The sequence below is a fragment of the Selaginella moellendorffii genome, unplaced genomic scaffold (assembly GCF_000143415.4).
Source record: "Selaginella moellendorffii unplaced genomic scaffold, v1.0 SELMOscaffold_91, whole genome shotgun sequence".
NCBI classification, from domain to species: domain Eukaryota; kingdom Viridiplantae; phylum Streptophyta; class Lycopodiopsida; order Selaginellales; family Selaginellaceae; genus Selaginella; species Selaginella moellendorffii.
This window is the reverse complement of record NW_003314352.1, coordinates 373,696-395,878: the sequence shown is the minus strand read 5'-3', so window position 1 is coordinate 395,878 and position 22,183 is coordinate 373,696. Positions and strand designations below refer to the sequence as shown.

Below are 22,183 nucleotides of genomic sequence, written 5' to 3'. Positions count from 1 at the left end.
ACAACGCTGCATTGCCGGAGTCAACACTTTGGAGGAGATGGTGCTCTCTCGATCCATGGCAGCGCTGGTGTTTGGGAATCAGTCCCTTCCATCTGGAGGCACGGTGTCTTCGCCGGATCGAAGAAATGCAACGCTCGTTGCGAGTGGATCTGTGAATAGAACCATCAGCGAGTTTTGCCGGCGAAGTGTTTCGACGAATTACCACTACCATGGGGGATGCCCGCTTGGGGAAGTGGTCGACTGGAGCTTCCGAGTGATGGGCTTGAACGGATTGCGGGTCGTGGATGGATCTACTTTTTTGTCAACTCCTGGAACCAATCCTCAAGCAACAGTGATGATGCTTGGGAGGTACTCTATTCTGTTCTTTAGTGGATCATTGTCTAACTCTCATGGAGCTTTTGCAGATACGTTGGAGTTGAAATTCTGAAAACACGATAGAATGGCAATGGCTACATTGCTGTGGGGCTAGCACTCAATATTTCAAGGAATAAATTATAACATTGTGGTAAGAATTAACATTTGAGACAAGCATTTATATCCAAGTAATAATAAAATAATAACTTATTTTTTATTACTAAAACTTTATTAAGTTAAGCAAACTTATAAGCATTAAGATGATATTCATTATATTGTTTGTTTATAAAGCTTACTGTTTTATTTATTTTTGTTAAACAAGGAAAAAAAAAGTTCTATGGAAAGGTGAAGTTAAAAACAACTTTTAAAGTATTAAAAAGTGTATAAATTTTATAAAAATTATAGAAAACTGGCAAAACGAGTTAAAAAGTTTTAAAAATAAAAATAATTTTTATAGAAAATTACATTTTTTAAATTTTTATTCAAAAAGTATCTTAAAGCCATTTTTCCTGATATAATACTCTTTAGTTATATTAATAACTAAAAGAGGAAGTATGTCACTTTATATATTCAATCAATACCATTAATCTTAGTTTTTTCATTAAATAGTAAAGAAATTACTATGTTGCATTTAAAAAAATTGAATTTATTAACTATGATTTTCTCAAATTTATAAAACTCATGGGCAAGCTTAACTCCAAAAATTATTTAATATAATAATACTTTAGACCACCCATAAGATAAACTTATGCATATAATATTCAAAATACTAGTTGTCAACAGTTATCTTTGGATATAAAGCCCAAATAAGATAGTTAAAAATAACTTAATTTAATATTTTATAATTATGAAAAATAAGTAAATTTTTTATGAAAATAATTATTTACTAATTTCTAAAACGTTTCCTAAATATGTATTATATTTGTCGTTGCATATTCTAAATAAATACACATTATAAAGGTATATTTGGTGATGTGTTACTAATAATTATAAAATATAATAAATTTTTATTTTTATAAATAAAACATTTATTAAGTTAAAAAACTTATAAGAATTAAGATATTTTATTATATTTTTTATTAAAATTTTAATATATTAATTTTTTACTAAATAAAAATAGCAAAAGAAATTATTTCATGTTATTCATTTTATATTTTTAAACAGGTGGAAAAGTGTTACACTTATACAATGGAAGTAAATGAGTCATGATATTTCAAACTTGTAAACCTCATAATAAAAGAGAATCCAACAATGTATTACACAATTTTTTATTAAAAATTCACAACAAAAGTTTTATTTTTTTAAAATACAAATAACTTATTTAATAAGAATACCACTTATTTTAGTGCATCCAAAAATATCTTAAGGACAATTTGTTTTCCCATTTTTTTATTATCATTAACTAAAAGATGATGAATGTCATTTTATATATTCCACCTAATCTTACCTTTTTCCTCTTTTTCTTTTGCAATTTACAGTTCAAGGATCTTGCAATCGCACCTTTCACCTCCACTATATTTTAGTGTGGGTAAATTGCGACTGTAGTGTCCTATATGTCACAGGGCTTTAGTTGCCTGTGAGTGTGTGTGTCAAAAGTTCTCCTTGTGGAAGTCGAACTTGGTGGCTTGGTTGTGCGAGTATTCTCGTGCTAGGCTATCAAGTTCCCGTGCGAGAATTTTAGATCCACAAAAGAAAACTCCTGAAGAACAAACGTAATGAGAAACCTTCAAGAGCACTATCTTTGCGTGTACCTATCCGAGCGTTTGGATGAAGTGATGCTAAGTTGCCAAAAACTTTTCTCCAGTTCGGTTTTGCAAAATGTGTCCTGACCTGTTGACCATCGATTAGTTCCAAAATGAGATAAAGAAAACTTTTGGTTTTACTCGAGTTCCAGAGAGGATGTCTACTCCGTTTTTCTCAAGGTGCAAAGCTTGCACCATTGTTATGAGAGCTGATCTCGCATCGTCCTCGGCATAAACACTAGTTAAATAGTTGTGCATTTCAATCAATGCCTGTGCTTGCATTTGTCAGCTTCTAGAAAATGAAGGACGTTTAAAACATACCGAATGGTCAAGCTCAGCAATTTCGTTCATGACGCCTCTGAACCACTCAAATGAGCCTTGCTCTTTTGTAAGCCAGTAAAAATACGCGTTGGATGGGCCGTTAATCTTTCTGAATGACGATTCCTTTTTCAGAGGTTTCATCTCACTTCTTCGCACCTAGACAATGGTAAGGAAATGGATGATCTTTCATTAAATCTCATACCTTGGGCTCAGTTGTTTTGATGTTATTTAGTATGTCCTTCAAAATACTGATGAACGGTGTTGCTCCTATCCCAAGACCGATGAGAAGAAGCACGTCATATTTCTTGTAGTCCTGAGCTGGAGCTCCGTAAGGACCATCAATCAGCAGTTTAGGAAACCTGTTCCAACGAAAGTAAGGACTAACGTCAAGTTTTAACACAAACCGTGACTGAAGTCCAAAGAGGTACTCCGCTTTCAAAGGCCCGCTCTTGTTGCCAACTGGAGGTTCGCAAACCTGTGTAGTTCCATGTCACATACCACCAGAAAACTGTCCAATTTAAAGTACCTCGGAGAAAATTTTTCCCATTTCCCCAGTCCAATCTCCCGATATCCGAATATGAACACTGACAAAATCATCGCTCGGTGCGGAGGTGATGGAGAAAGGATGCCTGCAGACAACCAGAGACGCCAATCAGTCAACGCTAATAAAGTTAGAACGTTTTTAAATGTAGAACGTGGGAGCACAAACGATACCATTCGAAAGGTGATATCGATGGGCACTTGATGAATATATACATACCACTTTGGTACTTAAATCCTGGAGGCTTGGTCATGTCCAAAGACAAAACGTTTCCAGGATAGATTGCCGCCTGAGAAGACGAGAATTATGATCACTAAACTACCAGAATTATACAACCTTTAGGATTTGAACAGTGGAGTATCCTGCTCGCAGACCGGAAAACGTTCGCTCGAACATGTACAGCAGTGTTGGAAGAAGAAGATACATCCATGCCTAAAAGAACGAAAGAATTAAGAACTGCAAAATGCCAAAGAAAAACAAAAGGAAAGGAAGGGAAACATTACTTACTGTTTTATCGACCCAGTCGTGCTTTAAGAACAGGAACATGGAATGTAAGACGAGCATCGTGTAGACAATGATGAACAGATGGTGGGAGTACCAAAAGGCGTTGAAGCCAGTCAATCTGTGTAACGGCCACGGGAGCTTCACCAGGTTTCTCCGCGAGCGTCCTGATGCTAGAACGAAGGCGACGCACATAATGAGGACCATGGCAATGCCTGTAACGCCTTCGATCGATTTTACGAGCTCCCAGTACGTAGGTTGCCTGTTTCCAAAGTCCCCAGCGAGTCCAGCGGCCATGAACTGCTCGCGAGGGGAATTCGCCAGCCTCGGAAAGTCGCAGGTGAGATGAACTCCGCCGTGAAGAACGACTCCAATGAAGATTGCTCCCCCGATTATCTGTAACCACGATGTTGAGAACACGGGAAAAAGATTACCAACTTGCCTTGTGGAAGTTGATGTTGTCATCAAAAGGAATAAGAGATCCCACGACGCTTGTGGACCTCAGCCAAGTGATGGAATTCCTACAAACCGGGAGAAGGATGAGAGCCATGTTGAGCTTGAGCGTCTCAGCGGCGCCTTTGGCGACGCATATGCAGTACCCGGCAACCAGAAACGACGACTGGTTCTTGTACTGGACGAACTTCCAGGAAAACAGGCACACCACCGCCAAAAGCCACAAGCCCAGCACCCACAGTCGCTGCCAGTGCTCGATGAGTACGTAGCAGATGCCGCGTATCAAGCCGCTGCCACAAAACATCCTCGGCTGCACCAAAATCTGGCCGTAGTTTCCGATTCCGGTCGTCCCTTGGATCAGACTCTCGAGCTGCCAAAGCTGCACGTCAAGCAGGAAAGACAATCCCATGAGAAAACGTACACCACTTTTTTGGAAAAGAGGAACAAAGTGATGGAAAAGAAAAGAGTGCAAGCTCAGCTGGAAATTTGTTTGTCATGCATGACTATTCTGCCTCCAAAGGCGACTGAATGAATGAATCAGTCCAAAACTGTGAGAGCTGTGATGCAATGCATGGCATGGGCAAAAAATTCGTTAAAAATGAAAAAAGAAACCATGGACGACGAAAGAGAAGTCCAATGCTAGCTGCTAGCAGGAGAAGGAATGGAGTACCTCAATGTAGCCTCTTCGCTGGGGGTCCAGCTCTTCCATGATCATCGCAGCGTACTCCTCGGCACGCTCCTTGAGCTTGGACAGCTTGTTCTCGGACGCGCTCAGCATGATGACCTATAAAATCGCAAACAAAGGACGAGGACGTCACCACCACCGCTCACCAATCGATCGATCTCTGTTACCTCCTTCACCTCCGCCTCGGAGATGAGTCCATCCAGATCCTTGTCACACCTAGATCGCAAGGATATCCAGGAGATGATCGAAGAGAAGAAGAAATGGCTTACATGTCGAAGAAGATTTGCATCCTCGAGTCGAAATTCTGGTCCGAAATCTGGAGCCAGAAATCCCTGAGCTCGTCGTAGCTGATCCATTCCACGCGCTGCCGATGCTTGAGCTTGCGCCGCGCCAAGGCATCGAAGAGCTCCCCGGCAAACTCTTTAGAATCTTGCATGCCTAGCAAGAAAGAAAAAAAAAAGAGCGCGATGGATGATCAATCAAACGCAACCAAAATACTCCTCCCACCGATGCAAAGCCCAAAATCCGCCCGCGAGAGGAGCCCCTGGTCGCTGGCCAGCTTCCAGAATCTCGACTCCACCGCCCGCCATTGCGAATTCGTGGTGCTGATGAATCGCAGGCCCTGGAGCGCGTGCTTGGTCCCGGAATTGAGGAGCCGCTGCTTGCTCTTGCTCCACAAATCCTTCCTCAGCACGAACGGGCTGCTGGCAATGGCGTCGCGCAGGCTGATCGGGCTACGATCGGGCGTGGATTTCGCCGACGCCTGCCCCGCGGAGAGCCAGGAGAGCTGCCGGATGAGCGCCAGGCCGCGCGGCGAGCTCCTCGGCGCGCGGCTCTGGGAAGGGTCGTCGACGAGCGTTACCGACCTGTGGTCGGGATCGATGTCGATGGTGAGCTCCAGCAAATGCCGCTTGGATCCCTCGCGGTGATCATCTGCCCCCTTGCAATCGCCGAAGCTCTCGAGCTCTTCTTCCATACCTGACATATACAAAAGAACAGCTAGGTCCCCTGGTCGCTACACTCGATCTATCTATCGATCGGGCTATCGATCGAGCTACAGAGAGATGGACCCAGCCGGCAAGACATGACATTCGCATCGCATCTCGCCACAGCAACAGCGTAGCTTCTCAAGCCCCCTTTTGATGGATGACACGATTCCTTTCTTCTAGAATTCCAGATTTTCCCTCCTCTTTCTCACGCTCGCCTGATCAAACACGCGGCGACAAACTGCGACAGGCGACCTAGAGATCGGTGGTCCAGTCTCATCAAATTCCAATCGGGTACTACTACATTGCGTCAAGATCTAGCGCTAGGGCTCACGCGACAGAGGAGTGTTTGAGTCCCTCTCTATTGTTTTTTCTTGCTTCGAAAGCTCTCTCCCACTTTCATTCGTTTGACCTCCCCGGTTCTCTTCTTAGATTCCAATCCAATCCACAGTCCACAGTCAAGTAACAAACCCCTAGACCGAGCTCCTGGCGTGGCTGCACGCGCCCATCGCAATGCTCGCCACGTCTCGCTCGGCCATCTCATCGAAGGTTGCCTTGGCCTGCACAATCAAGCCGCTGCGAATCAGTCAGTCCCTGGAGCGAATTTGCCCAAACACCGCCCTTTGATCTCTCCAAATGCCGAAGCCGGGCATACGTATAGAGCAGCGGTGTCCAGGTCACGATGCTCCGATCCCCGCTCGCCGTAAAAGCTTCCAGTGCTCTCTTTGTCTGGCCACCAGCGCCATAGCAAACGATGAGCCCGGCCCACGACCAAGAGTTCGCCTCCAGCATTGAATCAACCACCTCTTTCTTGCAATCGATTTGCCCGTCATGGGCAAATTCTTGGACCATAAACACAGCGTTCCTTTACGATATTCTCTCAAAATAACCATTTGCTAAGCTTATACAGGAAGCCACATCCTTACTTCAAACAATATCTTTGCTTCCCGTTTTGCCGGATGTTCCACGAGATGGCATCGTGTAAAGGAATATATTTTGAATATCCAGCCTAAGTTATTCCTTAATTTATTTTATAATTCAAACCAACATTCTGAATATATTTTAAGGCACATCAATTGGTTAATTAAGAGTTCATCCTCACCATCAAGCTGATAAACACATGCTCTAGATGTGTGAGCAACTTTAAAATCTTAGCCTTCTCCTTCCAACTAGTGTGATGGGAAAATCAATAATTATACTTAGACTTTGACCTTTACTTTATAGTTCTTTGCTTGACACTCAATCTTTGGAGAGCACTTTCTACACACTAGGCAAAGAATTAGTAACTTCTACCATGAAGGCACTTCCATCCATAAACATTACATAAACCTTTATTTTGGTATCTAATAGACATGGTTATTTTAAACTTCCATCATCATAATGTATGTGTCATACAAGATCATCATGATCTATGAGACAACATTATAGTTTTATAGTTGTCATATGTGCTTTAACACCTTTTATACAAGCCAATATAGTCCAACTGGATTTTACTAGATTAATTGAAGAATATTTCAAATAGCTTTTGGATGGTTAAAAAAAAAGGAAAATCAACTCCTTTTCAGTAAAAATAAAATAAAATTTATAAGTAGTTTTATTTTAAAAATAAATGTAAATATCACAAAACTAGTTTACAAATGTTTTTATATAAAAAGTTATGAGGTAGTTTTAAGGGTAATTCAGCTATTTGTTTTTATCACTTGTGTACTTTGTAATCATCCTTATATATTTAAAAGAGCAAAGGCTTTATATTCCAATTTAAATTCCTTTTCTTCTAGATGGTTTAGATGAGGCTATGTGTAAAAATTAAATATATTTATTTGAATCAATTTTAAGTTTTTTTGGAGAGAAACATTAGAGTAGCAACTTTATTTGCTAGGATATTGGATCTAAATTTTATTATTATTATAATTCCTTAAGTGTTTGCATACATTTTTGTGAAAGATAGTAATACTAAAGCATTTTTAAAAAAAGTGTTACAAAATTTTGTATCTTATTTTTTATAAAATTACTTCATACCCTACAATAGTAAATCAGTAAAAATAAGCATTGTAATGTGCTTTTAAAGGTAAGAAAGTTTTTCCTAATTTTCTCAAATACTAATGTTACATCATTTTTTGTATTATGATTATATGTTAAAGATTATAATGAGTTACTTCTCTTTAAGTAAAGATAAACTTAGTTTTAGATCAAAACCATATAAAAATTTATATAGTGAAACATTAATAAAACTTTGCACCCCTGTGATATACGCATACCAAAAAAATGGCAAATAACCATTTTAATTTGAATGTTGAAAGTTCATGCACTTCGTGATCATTCCTTTGAAAGTTCGGGTGAGACATTCTACTAAACCATCTAATATGAATGATAAGTACTTGTGAAAACTGGATTGGAATTTTGGAACACCATTTAATTAAGGAGGAAGTATTCAATAGCAATTGCAGACATATTAGCAAGAGCATTGAATTCCATTTAACAAGTCAAATAGTCAAAAACAATAATGACATAATCATTTGCAATAGTTGACCATGAAAAAAATCCCATTGGATCAAATGGCACCAAATTAAACAAACAGGAATTGACTTTAATCGTCCTTCCGTAGCACAAAAGAGAGTATTATGAGCTTACCACCAAATACAACTATGTATATACTAAATAATGTCACATTACATCTTTGGCCAATAAAAAGATTTATGCAATTTATTAGTCACATGACGATGTTTCATATGCCCACTTAAAATAAGAGAATCATGGTAGGTATAGAGAAAGCGTAGAATAAATATTAAAAGCACCACTAATCGTAAATGATCATTAAGATCTATCCCTACAAAATAAAGAAGATTGTCCTCAAGGTAATATTGAAAATGTAAATGCTGAAATGACAAGTCATTAGCAAATGATGTAGAATTTTCAAACCTATTGCAAAACCTTCAGATCCATGACTTAACCTTTTGATCCTCATGAACTTTGTCAAAAGAAAGTAAATTTTTCTCCTTGTGGACATTGAAAATCAAAGATAGCAACTGTCAATAGCACAAAATTCTCATAAAAAAAATCCATAGATACTGGAATAAAATGCTCATTAGAAATATAAAATGAAAGTGAAAAAGGAAAAAGAGTTCGAGAAAGGGTGTTAACATCAATCATAAAACTCTTTGAGCGATAACTAATATTAAAATTATATATCTGAAGCTTCAAAACCCACCAGTAGTACGATTAACAAAGTTCTTTCACTTCAATAACAAAGTAACCATAACATAATCACCTTTTAGTAAGAATTATATAGATATACATGAAGTTTCTCAAAACCCCAAACTACTGTTAAACACTTCTTCTTTGTCGTGGAATAGTTCATTTCCACTGGTTGTATGATGTATAGATAATGTATATAATGGCACTAATTAGGCGTACTCGGGTTCTTTTGCATCAACACACATGTAAAACTGATATCAGAAGCATTCATGTGCAAAATGAAAAGTTGAGTGTAATCAAAATATGCTAAAACTAAAGAAGTCATCAATAACTCTTTTAGATTTGTAAACACCTGCTCACAGTCCTCGGACCAAATGAAAAATGATGTTAACAACTTTAACAACGCTTGCAATAGTGCAATATGATCAAAAAATGATTAACAAAACGGCTGAGATATTGCATTTTGCCTAAAAAGTGTTGCATATCATTCACACATTTTGGAGTAGAAAACTTGAGAATAACCACAAGTTTATCAGGATTAATTTGCAAATTTTCACGAGAAATATAGTATCCAAAATAAGTGGTGTCCTTGGACTTAAACACATACTTTAATTGCTTTAGCTTTAAACTAACTTTTCATAACCGATCCAACACTTTACGAATATTACGGATATTTTCCTCCCATCTCCCCTCCACCTGGATCAAGACATTATCGAAAAAATCAATAATCACTTATAGCATATCACAAAGAAACTCATCTATCATTTGCACTAGAGCATTGTTTAAATCAAATTACAAACCAAATAGTATATGAAAAACAATTTTAGGAATATCTTCCTCTACCATTACCTAAAAGCTTGATTTCTTTTAGTGACAAACGATGAATATGAACTTTAATTGAACAAACATCCTTAATTTGAATAGGATGATCTATTGCAATCTTAGCGTTAGATAACATGTCCAATTTAAAAAGATTAATATACTTCTTTATAAGTTAGTCAACTATTACAATACAAAGACTATTTGAGGGATTTAAAGAGGGAATAGAGGAACAAAACGGAAACATAAAAAGAAGTAAAGGGGAGACAAAATGATAGAAGTAGAGGTGAAGCAAAGGGACAAAGAAGAACAAAAGTGAGAGGAATAGAAAAAAAAAATGAAGTATGAGATAAGGGGGAGAAGTCTTAAAGTCATATTTTGCATGATTGCATTGTAACAAATCTATATCAAAGATGAGGTCAAAAGCTTGACTCAACACCACTTGTAATGAGTGTAACTCAAACTTGAGATTGCCTACATACACAACTAAATCTACCTGATCCCATGTAAATACATGTGTATGGATGTTATCATAAAGAATGAAATTTGGCTTTATAGTAGGATGCAAATGTAGATGGCAATGTGTGGCAGCAAGCGAAGCAATAGAAAATAAACTCAAGCATATATCAACTAACATAGAGAGAATAATAAGAGATATCTTGTTATAAAAAAAAGTTTGGAAAGTAAACACTAGATGAATTGGTGTCGAATTAACCTCGTGATGATACTCCTAAAAGAAAGATAGAGGGGTCACTAACTTATTTGCACAAAGACCTTCTGTTACTCGCACAACTCTTTATTTCTTGAAAAAATCTTAGTGTCCAAATCTTCATCTATAACAACACTAATAGAACATTGTTGATGCTAAGATCTCCACCCAAAAAATGAAGGTTGCTTATCTAGAAAATATTTATAACGTTGATAAGTGTGACTAACTTCATTACATATCCAACAGCGAACATCATAACCACAATCACATCCTCGCCCTTGTCCTTACACTTAGGTAGCAATAGCATAAACTTCCATTAGAATAAAATTATCTCTTATAAAAAGTGGAGTTGAAGGTGTGGCCAACACTTCTTCATGATTTTGTAGGACTTGTGCATGCACTTGCTTTAGCCACATTTGATGATACTTTTCCCTTGGCATAATGTTATTGTAAGCGACTAATTTTTCCATTCTACTTTAGTCACTTAACCATATCTCCGACCACTTGGAAAAGTCTTATTCACAACCTTCATAAGTCCAATTCCAGACTTGGGGCTTGCTCACCCCGAAAATGGCATCCATGCCACTCAACCTTTGCACTTAGTCCAAGTGCTCCACGTGTCTAATCCCATGATCGACACCCCAAAGTACCACCAACATAACAGCCCGTTACACTAGGCCATGCCCATTCACCTTGGTCACATCAGTGGTCCAATACCACCTGCATTGCAATCCTGTCTCTCCAAGATTAGGCCATCCATCCATAAGTGGTTATCCTAGATCCACTCCTTAGCATCGTTAGGATGCTTGCAGACATGGGGAATAACCTTCCCCAATATCTCCTTTTCGGTCCTCACCAAGTCCCTTTTTGTCCATGGCCGTGCTCGCTAACACTGCCACTAGATCAAGGCCCATAGGCCCAAACATTAAGTCCTGTGGTCCTTTGAGACTTCCTCACCATGTGACTATGTCCTTGGTCACCACCCCAGAGGGCTACTCCTCTTCCTTTTCATAGTTTGGGACTTTAGGACAACATTTTAGAACATCGTGGCCTTATGTGGGCCTCATGGGTACTCTTCCTGCTTTTTGCCTTTGGGTGCTCTAGCCATGGGCTTAGAGTGAGGTTCCATTGAGCCATGCCTGGTATCTAAGTAGGTAGTGCCACCCACACTTAGATTGGGAGCATCGACCATTCGATCTCCCAGGGGGAACTAGAGCCGACTCTTGAACACTTCACCAAACTACCCCGCTTGTCGATCCGTATTCACTCTAGTCTTGGACTTCCTAGTGGTCAATTCATCACCCAACACTAAATCTGACCTTCCTGGGCCAAATTGGCCTTTCCTGGTCAAATTGGCTCCACTGGGCTCCAACCCCCACACTCTCCCTACTATACTTTTGGAACCCCCTGCAGCCGGGGGATGATCGCTTTGGGCTTTCACCCAATTGCCTGTATTAATATTTGGACTCAAACTCAGACTCGGACTCGGTCTTGGTCCCGGTCTCGGACTCGGACTTAGACTCAGTCTCGGTCTCGGTCCCAATTACATCTTGGACTCCACCCAATTGCCTGTATTAGTATTTGGACTCGAACTCGGACTTGGACTCGGTCTCGGTCCTCGTCTCGGACTCAGATTTGGACTCAGTCTCGGTCTCGGTCTTGGTCTCGGTCTTGGACTCCATCTCAGACTCCATCTTAGATCCATCTCGGGTCCATCTCGGACTCCATCTCGGGTCCATCTCGGACTCCATCTTGGGTCCATCTCGGGTCCATCTTGGACTCCATCTCGAACTCCATCTCGGATCCATCTCGGGTCCATCTCGGGTCCATCTCAAATTCCATCTTGGACTCAATTTTGGATCCATCTGGGGTCCATCTCAGGTCCATCTCAAACTCCATCTTGGACTCCATTTTGGATCCATCTCAGGTCCATCTCAGACTCCATCTTGAACTTTATCTCGGATCCATCTCGGACTCCATCTTGGACTCCATCTCGGGTCCATCTCGGACTCTATCTCGCGTCCTCCACATGTCATGTTTTCTAGAGACTCACTCATTGCTCGCTTTGTGCTTGTTCCTTGAGCACTTCGTTGGGAGTTCCACTCCCGCTCTTGACCTTTTCAAGTCGGAGTTTTTAGTCCAAACATGTTACGCTCGTTTGGCTTTCGCTTCGGCCACTACCACGTGGCACCCTTTTAGCTCCACTTTGGGGTCTAGGGATTTTGTGTCTCACAGTTATAAGATGTTACCTTTTCTGTTTTTCATTACATGTACATTCTTAACTTGATCCACTTTGACATATTTGATTTTGCACAAAGTAAGAGGCTTTAGAAATGAATGTCAAATTGCATTACTAACTCAGATGCCCTTTGATAAAAACGATGCAATTGTTATAAAGCATCATCACAACCGTTGATATGTCCAAATATGCATTTGAAGATGTATAAAAGAATACTCAAATCCACACGAATGGCTATGCTCAAACCATTGTACAATTGCATTGCTATCCTTTAAAAACACATAGGAAACTCAAGCAAATGCTGAGCATCATCCCAATAATGATATGTGCAATCATTGTAAAGTGATTGAACTAATAATACACATTATCCCCATGATTCATATGGAAGAACTCCAACCAAATATGGGGATTGGCAGCAAAAGCAGAAAGAATTATACCACATGTCATGAATATTACCATCAATTGAGTTTGATTATTCAATTGAACAATTGCACTAATTGTTGCTTTAGAATCAAAAGAGGAGGAACTCTACTATGAAGATAAATAAAAAGAAAAAAACACAAAAACAAAAAAATTAAAAAATCTATAAAGAAAGGGAGATCTAGACAATGTAAAAGTTAGATTTAAATCAAAACCCCAAATCTAAACATTCTTAAAAAACAATCCAAATTACCCCTTATTTCCACCAATGTGAGTGTATGGAATATAAAAATAGAATGTCAAAATATACATATCAATTAACCCAAAAACCCTAATTTATATAAAAGTGAGTGATTGAAACTAATCCAATGGCTAATAAAATTTTAATTTATTGATTGTAAAATAAAATTATATTTATTGATCTCATTAAAAAGTGTGTATCACGATAATAAAAAACATTCTAAAAATAAATGGTTGCAGGTTAAAGAAATAATAAAAAATTATGACTATTGAAAAAAACCTAAACTTCCATTATCCACCTCCCTGTATCGGGATTGGGTAATTTGCGTGCCTGCTGCCTTCCTTGGATGTGGTAGCCGTGTCTCAGGCTCCCATAACATCATAACATCTCAGCCCTCTCTAGATTTCCAGATTTCTCCATGCTTTAGCGCTCACAAGAGAGACTAGTGTTTTGAATCCCAACCCTGAAGGTTTCTCATTCGGTGGCGCAGGAGTGACTCGAGAATACTCGCCACCAAGTTCAACTCCCACAAGGATAACTTTTGGCACAAGGATAACTTTTGGCAAACAACACACAGACGTCATGTTTATTCGTCTCTCATGCTCTATACTTCCACTCCCTGCGACACATAGGACACTGTGGTCGGGGGCTCTGCGAGTTCACCCACTTGAGAATACAATGGAGGTGGAACGCGTGATTGCAAGCTCCCCAAACTGTAGATCACAACCGAGAAAACACACAGGTAGTCAGTAGCAAACGATAACAATCAGAGACTACAAAGGAAACAGGAAAGCCAAACTAACAAACTTGACTCTGTCCAGTGAAGAGATCTCTCGCAGCTGCATGCTTAGAAGCTGCGGAAAAATCGATCGATTTCACTGCGAAGATCGCTCTAGCACTAGAAAACCTTCTCGGGTCTTCCCTCGACGAGAGAGCTCGCTCGAAGAGAGGGCCAAAGTGTGCGAAACGAAAACAGAGAATAGAGACACCAGAGGACAAAAAAAAAACCACTTACTGAGAGGGCAATCGTCGCCGGGCATCTTGCAATCCGGGCAGCATCCATCAAACGCCATTCGGCAAATCCCACAGGCGTCGTCGTGCGCATCCCATGTCCAAGAAGCCACAGCGTGCCATCTACAAAAACGAGTCTCGTAGAGAAGAAAGAAAAAAAGAGAGAGAGAAACTTACTCTAAGATTTACAATGCCGAGCCGATCGCGAGAGCCAGCAGTCAAGGAGATCACAACAAAGAAGAAAACAAATGGCAATAGATCGAGCAAGGATACTCAGCACCTTCACCTTCATCGCGCGCACAAGAACCCTAAAACCCTTCCACAAAAGTAAAGTTTTAGGGCTAAAGGAGAGGGGGATGAGCTATGCCGCGATCAAGCTGGTTCACGGGCCGACCGGTGTCAGCGCTTGCGCCAGCGCCTTCATCACGCACTCGCCAGTGAATCCGGCGTCTTCGTCAGGATGGAAATCGGGCAATGCGAAGGACTCCCTCCCCAATCTTGTTCTCGTCAAGGCCAATGTGCTGGAAATCTACAATGTGCGCTTCCAGGAGGGGGACGAGAAGAGCGCGAGAGGGGGCGAGCAGCTGGTTGGATCGGCCTGCGTTGCGTTCCCGGCGTCGGCGAAGAGGGGAGGATTCATGTCAGGGATTACAGCAGCTTGGCTCGAGCTTGTTTGCCAATACCGGTGAGAAAAAAAAAATTTGTTCATGGCTGCTATGGCTGAGGCATTGTGATCGTCAGGCTTTTCGGGATTGTAGACAGCATGGCTATTCTCCATCGTGGTCGAGACGGCGGTCGTCACCGAGATGCTATCATTCTCGCATTCCCGGCTGCTAAGTTTTCTGTGTTGTTCTTCGATGATGCAACCCAGCAGCTCAAGACGAGGTAAGTTTCCTATAGCTCAGCTCTTGTAAGGTGTTTGATCTTCGCGTGTGTGTCCAGCTCGATGCATTACTTTGAAGGACCGGAATGGATACACTTGAAACGAGGACGCGAAAAATTCCCTGGTGGTCCTCTAGTCCGAGCAGATTCTCAGGGCAGATGCGCTGGAGTTCTTATTTACAAATCCCAGTTGGTGATGATGAAAGCTGCTCAGGTTTGCTCGTTTGTGTTGCATATTTCGCTGGATGTTTTGATATGATCGTGAAAAACCACTAACAGGAGGCATATGGGCTTGTCGAGGAAGACGATCCATCTGGGAACATCGTCAGTGCGCGCATTGAGTCATCGTATGTAGTAAACCTGCAAGAATTGGGAATGATGCACGTTAAGGACTTCGTCTTTCTCTACGGTAAGCAACGAGAAACTTGGTGCATGCTGATCGGGAGCTCGTCCATCCGCAGGATATATTGAACCAGTTGTAGCCATTCTTCATGAAAGAGAGCTAACATGGGCTGGCCGTGTCACATTTCGACGAGATACTTGTTGTGTAACAGCGCTGAGCATAAACACCAACACCAAGAAGCATCCCAGGCTATGGTTTCAAACAGTGAGTTTTCGCGATATTGTGCTTTTTCTCCCGAGTAAAACCAATCCTCACACAGGGTCTACCTTACGACGCATACAGCCTTTTAGCGGTGCCTTCACCAATTGGAGGGGTGCTAGTTCTTTGTGCGAACAGCATTCTTTACTATAGCCAGGTGAATGTATTAACTTTGAGGCAATGGGTGCTCATACAGCTTTGGACAGGTCTCTACATGCATCGTTGCAGTTAACGAGCTTGCCACTCCACCTGCTGGAAGGTAAACGTCTGCTTGAATGTCACGTGTGACTCAATGTTGATCTATTCAGCTTGGAGATGCCAAGGTCCAAGTTTTCTATCGAGCTTGATGCTGCTCATGCAACTTGGCTCTCATACGATGCCGCTCTTTTGTCAACGAAGACAGGAATGCTTGTTCATCTGCACTTGATATTCGATGGCAGGTACTGTCAATGAGCACCAAACCTTGTAAAATCCTATATTTTTTGGTTTTAGGAATGTGCAGAGGCTTGAGCTCTCAAAATCGAAGGGGTCTGTATTGTCCTCGGTATTGTTTGTTTTTCTTTTCTTTTCTCTTCAAAACTATGGACTTACTCTTCCTTTCGTGTAGAGTTTGTGCACCATAGGGGACATGTTCTTTTTTGTCGGAAGTCGGCTAGGCGACAGCCTTCTTGTACAGTTTGGTAGCGCATCAACCTCTAACTCACTTTCTCAAAGCTATGATGGAGAAGACGTATGTTTGAATTGTAATCTCATTTTATTGATACTGATGTTTCATCTGTAGTACGACGAAATGGACGAGGATATAATGGTGCGACCTTCAAAGCGAATGCGTCTTGATGACGATGCCAATGAACAATCTTTGTATCAGTATAAGTCGGCGGTTTCAGATTCACAAAAGGTGATCTGTCTTTCTGATGTGCTGCATCTGAATGTTTCGCTCTTTCTGCAGAACATGAACTTCTTATTTTCCGTGCGGGACTCCTTATGCAATATAGGACCTATCAGAGATATCACTGGCAGATCTCAGAATCCATCGGAACAACCTGGTAGCGCACAAGACCTGGTTCGTTTATTGTTTTTCAAAATTTTGTCTATAGTAGTAATTTTTTTGTAGATCGCTTGCTGTGGCCATGGAAAAAATGGCTCGCTTAACATAATCAGTCGCTCGATACGACCAGATTTCATCACTCAGGCAAACATGTCACTCCTGTTCTTTGCAGTTGCTTATGCTTTGTTTTTTCAGGTTAAACTTCCCGGATGCGTAGGCGTGTGGACAGTTTATCACAGATCTGGTCAAATCCCTGCAGAAAAGGATGAATACCACGCATATCTGATTATTAGCCTAGAATCTCGCACAATGGTCGGTGGTTTATGTTTGTTACGTTGTACACAATAAGTAGTTCGGTAAAACTTCTACAGGTTCTAGAGACCGGCGAGACGCTTGGAGAAGTTACGGACTCTGTAGAGTATTACACTGAGGGCCCATCAATATCGGCTGGAAACCTGTTTGGAAGGTATGGGTTAGCCTCGACCTGTAAGTTCTGATAATTCTTTTGCAGGAGGAGAATTGCCCAAGTATATCAGAAGGGAGTCCGGATTTTGGATGGAGCCCGTCAAACTCAAGACTTGCAAGTAGGAGAACCAGGAAATGCTATTGAGTCTGCATCGTTTGCAGATCCGTATGTTCTTTTGCGAATGCAAGATGGGAGTTGTCAGCTTGTTGTGGGAGGTACGTTCAGCTTTATCGAAGGTTTGCATGCTTACTATTTCTCTGACAGACTCGGAAACTCTCACTGTATCTGTATCAACACCTCCAGAACTCGGTCTTTCTCCTGATCCCATCAGCGCTTGTACACTCTACAACGACAGAGGACCCAGTCCTTGGTTGCGAAGAGCCACTGGAGACGTGTGGCAAACACTGGGGGTTCCAGATGCAAACTTCGCGTTTGACCAGGGGGACATGTACTGCATAGTTTGCCGAAATAGCGGTACTATGGAGTTTTTGGAGCTTCCGAGCATGGCCTGCTTATACAGAGTAGAGAGACTGCCATATGGAGTTCAAGTGCTGGCCGATAATAGAACTGCTAGCAAGGTCCCCGTTGATACCTCTTCGAACAAAGATGAGGAAGGTGCCGAAGAGATACGGGAAAGAATGTCGAAGATCAAGGTGGTAGATATCTGCGTCGACACCTGGGGAGAGAAGTATGGCAGACCATTTGTGTTTGTGCTTCTAAGTGACGGAACTCTTCTCTCTTACCGAGCATTCATCTACGAAGGACAAGACAGTGGTGCTCATGCCAGCGACGGTACAAGTTTCAGAAATCTGCGGTTCTTACGGTTACAGCTTGACTTGGAGCTCGGAGAGGAAGACAGCAATGCCGACGAAGTCCGATCCGTTCAGAAGATCATTCCTTTCAAGGATGTTGGTGGCCTCCAAGGATTGTTCCTCGCCGGTGGCAAGCCAACGTGGTTGATGATCTTTCGTGAGCAAATACGTCTTCATCCACAGGTATGTCCTTCAGCTCTTTTCTGTGACTGATTTCTTTGCATTTTCCAGGCCAGTGACGGACCGATCGTAGCGTTTACAAGCTTACACAATGTGAATTGTCAGCATGGACTTATCTACGTAACTAACGAGGTTAGTGCTCACATATAGTGCACGTATCTGCTAAGCTCCGGTTTTCTGGTCTCTCCAGGCATCGCTAAAGATATGTCGACTCTCTAATATCTTGAACTACGATAATGACTGGCCAGTGCAAAAGGTAAATATGGTTGGTTGGTTCCTCCATTATGTCCTGTTACCATTTCCTTGCTCAGATCCCGTTGAAAGGCACACCGCATCAAATGGCACACCATCCCGACCTTAACATCTACGTTCTCGTCTTGTCATTCTCGGTAAGAAGGTTTTTCCACTCCCTATAGATATGTGATGGTTTGTTGTCAGGTCTCAGTGCCAACATCTCTCGTGCTGCCATCGGCCGCAGATGGCCCGCCTGGCCATCAGATTGACCAGAGCGAGGCTTCTGATGGCCTGGATCCTCAAAAAATGGTCCAAGTTGATGACTTTGAAGTTCGCCTTTTAGAACCAATGGCTCAAGGTGTGCCTTGGGAAACCAAAGATACAATCAAGTTCCAGCCCGCGGAAAACGTCTTGACGGTCCGCATTGTTAGCATCAAGGTAAATAGTCTATCCATCTTTCACGCTACTGATGGCTTCAAATTTCTGGCAGAATGCAGCAACGGAACAAGTAGAAAACCTACTGGCAATTGGAACCGGTTATCTGCAAGGAGAAGATGTTGCTTCTCGGGGACGTATTATCCTCGTCTCACTTGGAGAGGATCCTAGTGATCCAAAAGTCTGGGTAAGTAAGCTCTCGCTGCTTTTAAAGTTGTGACTTGGATAACGATGCATTGTCACGTCAGGCTAAAGAACTCTATTCCAAGGAGCTGAAGGGTGCCATTTCCGCTTTGGCGGCATTGCAAGGCCACCTTCTCCTGGCTATAGGACCGAAAATCATTCTTCACACGTGGAATGGATCTGAGCTGATTGGGACAGCGTTTTTTGATGCTCCACTCTACGTTGTCAGCCTAAACATCGTAAGTAGCTAATTCCTCGTGTTTTAATCGTTTGTAACATTTTCCTTTTCATTGCAGGTGAAAAACTTCGTGCTGTTTGGCGACTTTCACAAGAGCATATATTTTCTTTGCTGGAAGGAAGAGGGAGCGCAACTAGTCCTACTAGCAAAGGACTTCGGCTCGTTGGACTGCTACGCAACCGAGTTTCTGATCGATGGGAGTACACTGAGCCTTCTCGTCTCGGACAGCCGAAAGAACATACAGGTGACTCGCTTGTAAAACTTTTATACATTTTTCCTTTCTGCCCTCCTATGATTTGCAGGTGTTCTCCTACGCTCCCAAGAACGCGGAGAGCTGGAAGGGACAGAAGCTACTCCCCAGGGTGGAGTTCCACCTGGGATCTCATGTCACCAAGTTCCTGAGGCTCCAAATGCTGCAGACGCCAGGTTCTTCCCGCACAAATCGATTCGCTCTCTGCTTTGGCACACTTGACGGCGGCATTGGCTACATCACTCCGCTCGACGAGCTCACGTTCCGGAGGCTCCAGACGCTCCAGCGAAAGCTGGTGGACTTGGTGCCGCACGTAGCGGGGCTCAATCCAAAAGCATACAGGCAATTCCAAGCAAACGGCGAGCACCACAAGCATGGCCCGGACAACACAGTCGATAGCGAACAGCTCAGAGAGTAAGAAGCTTTCGAAAAACTTTTAGTTTACTCACTCCTTTTTGTCTTTTCCAGATATGAATCGCTGTCCCTCGACAAACAAGTGGCCATAGCTCGTCAAATCGGCACGACTAGGCAACAGATTTTTGCAAACTTGCGGGACATATCTCTCAGCACGAGCTTCTTTTGATCGACTTTGGAGGACAAAATATCTTTCCCAAGTGTAAGGAGCTCTCCTTTTTCTTTTTCACTTTTTGTTTAGCCCGGAGAAAAGAGAAAACTTCTTTTGTAATATGATTGTCATGTATACGCACAGCTTTGTAAAATTGGATTAGCCCTTGTTAGTTTCGTTTATCACGCCACGACTCTAACAGCGGGCGAAGAATCAACTCCAGAGGATGCAGTGGCCACCTTGTCCATCTTTCGAGCGGCTGTGACCATCTCCGTTACGTGATCTACAATCACTCCATCCACACCACCCTCTTCTTGTTTGTGGAGAGCTTCGGCCATGTTACTGTAACTAAACAGTGTAAGAGCTGGTCACTAAAAAGATTTCGCACTACGTACTTTAGTTCGCCGTAAGTGAGGAATGAGAGGCCGGCTTGCTTCACTTGCGCCACTGCGCTGGGATTGTTTAGCACGGCTTTAACTTCGGAGACAATCCCTTGGAGGTTACCTGTTTAGCGAGGAGACAAAGGTTTAGACACCAGAGTTTGGAGCAAACGAAGTATAACGAAGCTTACTCGTCTTGCAGACTTGGATTGCTGCCTCTATTGAATTCCGACGAGGATCGTTGTAAAGCTGTACACCACCGTCGGTCAGAAAGAATACCTACAAACACACACGAAGAGATCAGATAATCACAAACAATTAAAGCTAAGAAGAGAGAACTTACTGGATATCTCGACTGTTTCTTCCTCAGCAAATCCACCGCATCGGGATGGAAAGAGGAGAAGTAAATCCTTCTTCCGCCGGCGTACTGCTCCACTTCCTGAAAATCAGCAGCGTTAGCCATTTCTGCACGGGAGAAAGCTCGAAAGCTTCTTAGATTACCGAAAGGATAGCACCGATAACACGCTCCAGCTCCTCGTCTGACGTGGGAAGAACGTCGTGGAACTTCACCTCGATGTTGAAGCCGGTGAAGGGATGAACCTCCTCAAAGGCCTGTTTGAGCGTACACAAGGAATCGTCCACACTGACAGTCCATTTCCTCAGAGCCCCATCGCTTGCACGTCGCAACAGCGACTTTCCACCCTGAAGAAACAATATTAAATCTCTTCGGACACAAGAGAAGAGACAAACTTCTCTACCTGGAGGCCATCTCTCTGGAAGCCAATGGATAGAAACTCTTGCAACGTCATATCTCCTATCGCTCTCTCAACCTGTGGACACAGCCAACGATAAGTGGATAAGTCCTTTCTACTCTCCTCATTTGTTTTTCTTAAAGAAACTCACGCTATCATCAGTGATGAGCAGATCATCGTGGAAGATCACAGCGTGTCCATCTTTGGTCACCTAATTCACAAAGAAGTTATATATCACGAGGAGCTCAAAGTAAAAAAAGATAGACTACCCTCGTACTCTTTTTACCTGGACATCAAATTCCACGAAGTCGGCTCCATTGGCAGCCGCCATGTTGAACGAGGTGATCGTGTTCTCCATGATCGAAGGCCTGGAATCGGCAGCTTCCAGCGCTGTGATCTTGTTCTTGCCACACCCACGGTGGCCAACCACGACGAGCTTGGGCTTGCCATTAAACCATCTCGACCCTGCAAAGGCAAAGATTCACATCCAAAGCGAAGCTAGAGACACCGTATCGCCTTACCTGCCCAGAAATCCACCGCGGCTTCTCCCATTTGCAAGGTCTCTGGAAGGGCAGCAAAGGAAATATTTCAATGAAAATTTTCCCCCCTTTTTGCCGAAAGGGATCGATTCATCCCTTCTCTCCTCCGAGAAGCAGGAAAAGGGAGAGAAAGAGAGAGAGGAGAAGGAGTCAGCGATTGATACCAGGAACAATCTTTGCTTCCGCGATCGCCGAGAGGAGGCGGCGCTGATTCCCGCTAAGCGGATCTTGAGGCCTGGGCAGCGAACCGCCAATACACGAATCGATCAAGCACGAGCAGCGCAATGTGGATATCACTCTTCCACCCATCGATCTTCTTCCCTCTTTCTCCTCTTTATAAAAATTTTACCTCTCTTTCACAGTAACGCGCTAAAGCTGCCCTGCCGCATCTGGTCGTCCAT

At 42.3% G+C, this 22,183-nt stretch overlaps 5 protein-coding genes across 6 annotated transcripts in view; 2 read left to right on the top strand and 3 right to left on the bottom strand.

The window, feature by feature from the left end:
• The window catches only part of LOC9661214 ((R)-mandelonitrile lyase-like), a 1,768-nt gene extending 1,231 nt beyond the window's left edge, over window positions 1–537 (top strand). Inside the window, exons 3-4 of the mRNA XM_024662634.1 lie at window positions 7–348; window positions 405–537. Of these exons, the coding sequence (XP_024518402.1) occupies window positions 7–348; window positions 405–438 (376 nt within the window). The 3' untranslated portion in view covers window positions 439–537. The remainder of the gene's footprint in view (window positions 1–6; window positions 349–404) is intronic.
• Window positions 538–1,712: 1,175 nt separating this feature from the next.
• LOC9661213 (respiratory burst oxidase homolog protein A) lies at window positions 1,713–5,763 on the bottom strand. Of its 2 annotated transcripts, XM_024662653.1 has the most exons (15): window positions 5,105–5,760; window positions 4,867–5,035; window positions 4,765–4,813; window positions 4,583–4,696; window positions 3,902–4,291; window positions 3,466–3,855; window positions 3,295–3,390; window positions 3,132–3,247; window positions 2,944–3,046; window positions 2,822–2,892; window positions 2,620–2,776; window positions 2,418–2,573; window positions 2,238–2,366; window positions 2,106–2,184; window positions 1,713–2,053 (listed from the first exon to the last, which is right to left on the bottom strand). In XM_024662653.1, exons 1-15 carry the CDS (start codon window positions 5,580–5,582, stop codon window positions 1,944–1,946), a joined length of 2,607 nt encoding a protein of 868 aa, XP_024518421.1. In that variant the 5' UTR covers window positions 5,583–5,760; the 3' UTR covers window positions 1,713–1,943. The 2 variants fall into 2 exon arrangements, with proteins under 2 accessions (XP_024518421.1, XP_024518419.1); XM_024662651.1 differs by having other exon boundaries at window positions 2,620–2,892; window positions 5,105–5,763.
• A 7,889-nt stretch (window positions 5,764–13,652) lies between these two features.
• LOC9661423 (anaphase-promoting complex subunit 11) lies at window positions 13,653–14,509 on the bottom strand. Its single transcript, XM_002988755.2, has 3 exons — window positions 14,498–14,509; window positions 14,222–14,354; window positions 13,653–13,919 (listed from the first exon to the last, which is right to left on the bottom strand). The coding sequence occupies exons 1-3, from the start codon at window positions 14,507–14,509 to the stop codon at window positions 13,804–13,806; spliced, it is 261 nt and encodes an 86-aa protein (XP_002988801.2). The 3' UTR covers window positions 13,653–13,803.
• Window positions 14,492–20,291, top strand: LOC9661212 (cleavage and polyadenylation specificity factor subunit 1). Its single transcript, XM_024662605.1, has 26 exons — window positions 14,492–14,902; window positions 14,959–15,102; window positions 15,160–15,313; window positions 15,379–15,508; window positions 15,561–15,706; window positions 15,762–15,857; window positions 15,907–15,959; window positions 16,009–16,140; window positions 16,193–16,244; window positions 16,308–16,430; window positions 16,482–16,598; window positions 16,650–16,763; window positions 16,815–16,892; window positions 16,944–17,060; window positions 17,120–17,214; window positions 17,260–17,429; window positions 17,479–18,209; window positions 18,258–18,338; window positions 18,397–18,462; window positions 18,518–18,595; window positions 18,645–18,878; window positions 18,931–19,062; window positions 19,124–19,297; window positions 19,355–19,540; window positions 19,599–19,960; window positions 20,015–20,291. Exons 1-26 carry the CDS (start codon window positions 14,574–14,576, stop codon window positions 20,127–20,129), a joined length of 4,209 nt encoding a protein of 1,402 aa, XP_024518373.1. The 5' UTR covers window positions 14,492–14,573; the 3' UTR covers window positions 20,130–20,291.
• On the bottom strand, window positions 20,210–22,169 carry LOC9661211 (glycerophosphodiester phosphodiesterase GDPD1, chloroplastic). Its single transcript, XM_002988754.2, has 10 exons — window positions 21,947–22,169; window positions 21,765–21,806; window positions 21,530–21,708; window positions 21,395–21,454; window positions 21,250–21,321; window positions 20,993–21,193; window positions 20,835–20,930; window positions 20,683–20,770; window positions 20,507–20,615; window positions 20,210–20,453 (listed from the first exon to the last, which is right to left on the bottom strand). Exons 1-10 carry the CDS (start codon window positions 22,089–22,091, stop codon window positions 20,294–20,296), a joined length of 1,152 nt encoding a protein of 383 aa, XP_002988800.2. The 5' UTR covers window positions 22,092–22,169; the 3' UTR covers window positions 20,210–20,293.
• Between the last annotated feature and the right edge of the window lie 14 nt (window positions 22,170–22,183).

What these genes read in the sequence shown, in the direction of transcription:
- LOC9661213 (XM_024662651.1), bottom strand. Translation starts at nt 5,582, where the DNA reads ATGTCAGGTATGGAAGAAGAGCTCGAGAGCTTCGGCGATTGCAAGGGG. An exon ending in CCGAGGCGGAGGTGAAGGAG is followed by an intron (nt 4,697 to 4,764) that starts GTAACAGAGATC and finishes GCGATTTTATAG; the next exon opens with GTCATCATGCTGAGCGCGTC. An exon ending in TCAAAACAACTGAGCCCAAG is followed by an intron (nt 2,574 to 2,619) that starts GTATGAGATTTA and finishes ACCATTGTCTAG; the next exon opens with GTGCGAAGAAGTGAGATGAA.
- LOC9661423 (XM_002988755.2), bottom strand. An exon ending in CGGCGACGATTGCCCTCTCA is followed by an intron (nt 13,920 to 14,221) that starts GTAAGTGGTTTT and finishes TGTGATCTACAG; the next exon opens with TTTGGGGAGCTTGCAATCAC.
- LOC9661211 (XM_002988754.2), bottom strand. Translation starts at nt 22,091, where the DNA reads ATGGGTGGAAGAGTGATATCCACATTGCGCTGCTCGTGCTTGATCGAT. An exon ending in GGAAGCAAAGATTGTTCCTG is followed by an intron (nt 21,807 to 21,946) that starts GTATCAATCGCT and finishes CTGCCCTTCCAG; the next exon opens with AGACCTTGCAAATGGGAGAA. An exon ending in TCCAGAGAGATGGCCTCCAG is followed by an intron (nt 21,194 to 21,249) that starts GTAGAGAAGTTT and finishes TTGTTTCTTCAG; the next exon opens with GGTGGAAAGTCGCTGTTGCG.
- LOC9661212 (XM_024662605.1), top strand. Translation starts at nt 14,574, where the DNA reads ATGAGCTATGCCGCGATCAAGCTGGTTCACGGGCCGACCGGTGTCAGC. An exon ending in GGACTTCGTCTTTCTCTACG is followed by an intron (nt 15,509 to 15,560) that starts GTAAGCAACGAG and finishes GTCCATCCGCAG; the next exon opens with GATATATTGAACCAGTTGTA. An exon ending in AGGGGTCTGTATTGTCCTCG is followed by an intron (nt 16,245 to 16,307) that starts GTATTGTTTGTT and finishes CCTTTCGTGTAG; the next exon opens with AGTTTGTGCACCATAGGGGA.